This window comes from Lactuca sativa, chromosome 5 (genome assembly GCF_002870075.4).
Source record: "Lactuca sativa cultivar Salinas chromosome 5, Lsat_Salinas_v11, whole genome shotgun sequence".
NCBI classification, from domain to species: domain Eukaryota; kingdom Viridiplantae; phylum Streptophyta; class Magnoliopsida; order Asterales; family Asteraceae; genus Lactuca; species Lactuca sativa.
In genome coordinates, this window is record NC_056627.2 from 248038358 (window position 1) to 248045083 (window position 6726).

The window sequence follows — 6726 nt, forward strand, 5'->3', positions numbered from 1 at the left end:
GGCTAATAATATATAGACTAACATCCCCCCTCAAACTCACAATGCCGCAACAATTAGCATTGAGAGTTTGTCACATAAGAACCGAAATCGAGAAGCCGATAAAGCCTTCGTAAAAATATCTGCAAGTTTCAATGTTGATGAAACAAATGGAAGCGAAATGGTCCCGAGCTGCAGGGTGATGACGGGTAAAGTGACAATCAATCTCAATTTGCTTCGTCCGCTCATGAAAAACAGAATTCTTTGCAATTTGTATCCCACTTTTGTTATCACAATGCAAGGGAGTAGATGAAGAAATGTAAACTCCCATATCCGCAAGCAGCCACCGTAACCAGATAATCTCACATGTAGTTACAGTCATAGCACGATATTCAGCCTCTGTAGAAGATCTAGAGACAACATCCTGTTTCTTGCTCTTCCATGAAATGAGAGACTCTCCAAGAAATACACAAAATCCAGTGGTGGACTTACGATCATGACGATCACCATCCCAATCAGCATCACTATAGGCACGTAACTCAAGAGAAGACGTCGAGGGAAACAAGAGAGTCTGAAACTGAGTGCCACGAAGATATCTCAGAATACGAAGAACAGCTCCCCAATGAACAGAGGTAGGAGCAGTAACAAACTGACTGACAACATGAACAACATGAGCAATATCTGGACAAGTAACTGTGAGATAAACCAAACTTCCCACAATAGTGCGATAAAGATTTCAATCAGACAAAGGAATACCATCAGTAGGAGAATATCGTGCATTGGTTTCAAGAGGAGTATCAACAATCTGATTTTCAGAGAGGACCGCACGTGTAAACAAGTCAGATATATATTTAGTCTGAGAAAGAAGGTACCCTTTCTTAGACTGAGCAACCTCAATACCCAAGAAATAACGAAGCAAGACCAAATCCTTCATAGCAAATCGATGAGCAAGATCATGCTTCAAAGACTCAATACCACCATGGTCATCACCTGTAATAATCATGTCATCCACATATAAGGACAGAAGAATCCGTCCCGCACTCGAGCATCTAACAAACAGAGCAGAATCGTGATTACTCTGGACAAATCCAAGAGAGGTAATCACAATAGAGAATTTCTCAAACCAAGCACGAGGGGCTTGCTTGAGCCCATACAAAGCTTTGCGAAGCCGACAAACCTCATCTGGACGGTGTTGAATACTTGGGGGAGGAGTCATATAAACCTCTTCATGGAGGTTACCATTCAAAAAGGCATTCTTGACATCCATTTGAGTAGAAAGGAATATGTTCCAAAAAAGTAACATGCCGAGAATCATATAACTTTTGACTCACAGGATCATAGCAACGGTATCCCTTCTGTCCAATACCATACCCCAAAAATACACAAATAGCAGATTTCGGCCCCAACTTGTTCCTTTCAAGATGAGGACGAAAAACAAAACAAGTACATCCAAAAACTCGTAAGGAAGAGTAGTCTGGTAGATGACCATACAACTTCTCAAAAGGAGACATTCCTGAGTTCAATGAGGTAGGGATACGATTAATCACATACACAGCAGTTAGGATTGCTTCTCCCCAAAAGGCACTAGGGACCTGTGCAGACAGAAGCAATGAGCGGGCAGTCTCAACACTATGACGATGTTTTCGTTCTGCAACACCATTTTGCTAAGGTGTGTCAGTACACGAAGACATGTGTACGGTACCATCAGAAGCAAGTAACTGAGTGAAATCATTAGAGGTATATTCACCCCCTAATTCACACCTGAAGCACTTAATCACAGCCGAATGTTGAGTTTTAACAAGAGCTCTAAAATTGTTGTAAATATCAAAGAAATCAGATCTGCATTTCATAAGATAAACCCATGTATATCGAGTATAATCATCTATAAAAGATACATAATAGGTTGACCCACCCTTTGTGGATATTGGTGCAGGACCCCACAAATCAGAATAAATAATGTCAAAAGGAGTAGTAGAACAAGACATACTTTTATTGAAGGGTAAAGTAGAGAATTTTGCCAGTTTACAACCGCTACAATTAGAAATATCACAAGAGTTTAAATGACCCAAAACACCACTAGATGCTAAAAAATTCAAACGTGATACAGACACATGTCCCAAACGAGAATGCCAAAGATAAAACTCAGATGACAAAGGACTCGAATGAAAAGAAGATAGATCAATGCTGGAAGCAGCAACAGCAGATACTTTGAGGACCTCCAAGACATATAATTCTCACGGCCGATCCCAATCACCTTCTGGGTGTGGTGATCCTGTATAATACAGACAGAATCAGAAAAGAACACCCAGTTACCAGACTTACATAACTGACTAACTGAGGCAAGATTCAAAGTAAGTTTGGGAATGTAATAAACATCAGGAAGAGTGATATGAGAAATAGAGACAGACCCAACACCCTTAACTAGCATAGATGTATCACTAGCAGACTTAGCAGAAATAGATGACACTTGAGACAAAGAAACAAATGATGACAAATGAGGAGTCATATGATGAGTTGCACCAGAATCTAAAATCCACAAAGATGAGGGAATACCTGATGTATCAGATGAAGAAGGGCCAGACTGAGCCATAGATGCAGACATGACAGTGGGATTAGAGGCCAAATATTGTCTGAAACTCTCAAACACTTTGGGATCCAATGTTGATGGTGGCATGTTTCCAACAGATTCTGTGTCAACTGGTGGTACAGCAGCAGCAAACTGCGGAGGACGAGAGGTCTATGGACGAGTACTAGAGGAACGTGGCTGAAACTTCTATTGACCAGACCTATTTTGTTGCCCTGACTGAGGTTGACCAGATTTACCCTTGTTGACTAACAATGGACACTGAGCTTTCCAATGATTTTTTTGTTTGCAGAATGCACACTCATCATGAGCAACCCTTGAAGTTTGTCGAGACTGGTTGGAGGAAACAGCAAGCACAACAGGAGCGGGAGTAGGAATAGAGGTTGTTTTAAAACCTTTATCCTCATGAGACTTGATACGGGTCTCTTCTGCAATTAACTCATGGACAACAGAATCCACTGAGGGAAGAGGAGAGCGATGAAGAATGGTTCCACGTAGGCCTTCAAAATCAGAACGCAAGGCCATCAAGAACTGGACCAAGCGTTGTTCTTCCCTCCTAGCAATGTAAGGCTGGAAATCTTTTAACTCTTTAGATTCAGTAAGAGCCAATTGATGCCACAGATCAGACATAGCAGCATAGAAATCTTGAATACTCTGGTCATTCTGTTGAAGGGCACGAATATCATATTCCAACTGATATTGTTTAGCAAAGTTGGACTGAGTATACGGTCTCTCCAAGTGATTCCAAACTTCTTTTGTTGTGTCAAATTTTGCCAACTGCATACCAATAGACTGGGTAACAAAGTTATTGATCCAAGTAATGACCTTGGAGTTATCAGTCTCCCATGCATCAAGCAACAAATCATAATTCTCAGTTTGATTGCTTTTGTCCCGGTGACATAGCCCCACATATTCTTCCCACGAAGGAAGTTCTTCATAACGTAACTCCAATAAGTATAATTCTTTCCATCCAAACGAGTACTAATTGACTGAAGGGAATCATCCTTTCCGTCCATGTTGACAATGAATAAATAACCACAAAGACAGTATAAGAATCTGAGAATGAAAGGAGTAACAAACCAGCGGAAGCAATCAATCGGATAACGAATCAACAAGCGGGCTAATAATATATAGACTAACAATTTTCTCATGTTAAGTGAGCACATAACATTATGTAGATGTTGATGTAAAGATAATTATTGATTGTTCCGAGTTACAAGATAACTCAATGTACTCTTGGTCCGGCTCCGAATGCACTAAAAAAATGAACAATTATTATCTTTATCTTGAGATTCATCAAATCAAGTATGTTATCTTTGTTTCATTCCTATTTTGAGGCATAAACACATTTAAATTGGTTGCTTCAATTTACATGTAATTAGTTTTTAAATAATCCATGATCATAATGTCAAATTGTGGAGTTTGATTTCCCTTTTGGCCTTGTTGCCGCTACCAGGGCAATTTGTTAGTTTCTTCATCAGAATCCTGACTTGAAGGCCGACTAGAGGTTGGACCAGATGGTGACCTATTAGGTTTGTAGACCCTGGCCCACAAGCAGTCATATGTGAATTTATTCCATTATAAATAGATCTCCCTGTGACATTCTAGATTAAATTCAAATACTAAACCCTACATATATATATATATATATATATATATATATATATATATATATATATATAACATTTTAGAATCGCATAAACAAAAAATTAAGTTCTACAGGATTTCTCCAAGTATATTATCGGAACGTCTTTTTCCATGCCAAAACATGATACTCAATTGTGTTCAAACCCATTAACTTGTGTGATATCTCTGTATGAACAAGTCTTACTGTAAGGGTAAAATGATCACTTAGTCATATGTGTTGTTTATTTAAGTATTCAACATGTTCTAACTTTGTCATTTACAATTTTAAACAGTCATGTGTTATTGTTAACTAATTGATTAGTTAGAATTAGTTATACAGTTAGTTAGAAGAAGGGCATTTATGTAATTTCAGTTATTTGTTCAGTTAGTTTGATAGACTGTACATATTAGAAATTATGCTTTGTATTGATTCAATTCAGTAATGAGAAATGAAGAATATCGAAGAGTTTCTTTCTCAAATTCCTCTCTTCAATCTTAGTTGTAACATGGTATCAGTTTGGTGATTCGATCTTCCACATTCACTCTATTCTTCTTCAATTTCTTTCTTTTTCATTGATTTGTTCAATTCAATTTCAAAAGAAATGTCTCAATCTATTAATTCCTCATCTCAATCTCATGTTATTGATATTTCGAATCCATTCTATCTTGGTTCTTCCGATAATCCAAGTAATGCTCTTGTTTCTAATGTTTTCAATGGTGTTGGATTTTCTGCCTGGAAATGTTCCATGACGATTGCCTTATCTGCCAAAAACAAAATTACATTTGTTGATGGCACGACATTGAAGCCTCCTGATAATTCTCCATTATTCGTAAATTGGTCGAGAGTAAACTCCATGGTTATCAGTTGGATACTCAATTCATTACATCATAATATTGCTGATAGTCTTATTTTTCTCCCAACTGCTTATGACATCAGGAAAGAACTTAATCACCGATATGAACAAGCAGATGGCGCTCAAATCTATCAAATTCAACAACAACTTTACTCTTTGTCTCAAGTATCCGACGATTTTTCAACTAACTTCACCAAATTGAGTAAAATCTGGGATGAACTTCGTCTTGTTCAAAACATTGCTGCATGTACACGCGCTACTGCTACAGGTATTGCTAAATACCTTGATGAACAACGATTGATTCAATTACTCATGGGATTGAATGATACTTATAAAGTTCTTCGTGGTCAAATTCTAATGATGAAACCTCTGCCAAATATTTCAACTGCTTATTCTATGATTGTTTAAGAAGAACGACAAAGAGAAATCACTATTCCTATTAACATCAATCATGAGACAATTGCAATGAATGTTTCACACGATTCTTCTTCTAATTTCTCAAAGAAATCGTTAGTTTGCACTCATTGTAAGAAGACATGGCACTCCAAATCTCAATGTTATCGATTAATTGGTTTTCCATCCAATTTCAAGTTCACGAAGACAAAGAAAGATGAGCCAAAGTATGTTGTTCAAATTGAAACTTCTGATGCTTTTTCTGCAATTTCTCAAGAACAGTACAATCAACTTTTTCAGTTACTTTCACAACATAATATACCATCATCCAGTCAAGCAAATTCTTCTATTCTTCAAGAAGCAATGACATCTGATGGTAATTATTTTTCTTATGCTCACTTGTAGCTAATGTGTCCAAGTCATCTGCATTTCTTACACCACATCTTTCATTCATCATAGACACAGGTGCTACTGACCATATGTGTTTTAATTCTGAACTTTTCTTATCTTTAATTCCTTTCACACAGCCACATTCGATTGAGCTTCCTAATGGTCATTCTTTGTTCATTACGCACTATGGTGATGTTCAAATTCATGCATCAATCATTCTCAAAAATGTATTGTATGTTCCATCCTTCAAATATAATCTTGTGTCAATCTCCAAGCTTACATCACAGTTGAAAACATTTGTTTTGTTTACTGATGAGACATGTCTCATGCAGGACCCCTTATTGAAGAGTAGATTAGCTCTTGGAGTCATTGGAAAACGGATAAATGATCTTTATGTATTTGAGTATCATGTTCTTAAACAAAATATTTCTTATAGTTTTTCTGTTTTCACTTCTGTATTCAATTCTCATTTGTCTTCAATTTCTCATGTAACCCATAATTCTTCTGATTCGAATGTTATGTTGTGGCATAAACATTTAGGACATGTTTCTATTGATAAACTCAAACATTTCTTACATTTACCTATGAAGTATGATAATGATGCTATTGCATCTTGTTTAACTTGTGTTAAAGCAAAACAAACAAGATTGTCTTTTCCACATAGCATTTCAACTTCCAAGGCTTCTTTTGATCTTATACATATTGATTTATGGGGTCCTCATAAACATACCACATATGATGGTTACAAATACTTTGTTACTATTGTTGATGATTATACACGACACACTTGGATTCATTTGTTGACATACAAGAGTTATGCCTTCTCTATAATTCAGGCATTTGTCAATCTTGTCAAAACCCAATTTCACAAAATTATCAAATGCATTAAAAGTGATAATGCCA

At 36.9% G+C, this 6726-nt stretch overlaps 1 protein-coding gene across 1 annotated transcript; it reads left to right on the forward strand.

Annotated features, from left to right (window-relative positions):
* Nucleotides 1-4788: 4788 nt before the first annotated feature.
* On the forward strand, nt 4789-5448 carry LOC111877963 (uncharacterized). Its single transcript, XM_023874463.1, has one exon. It carries the CDS (start codon nt 4789-4791, stop codon nt 5446-5448), a length of 660 nt encoding a protein of 219 aa, XP_023730231.1.
* Nucleotides 5449-6726: the final 1278 nt, after the last annotated feature.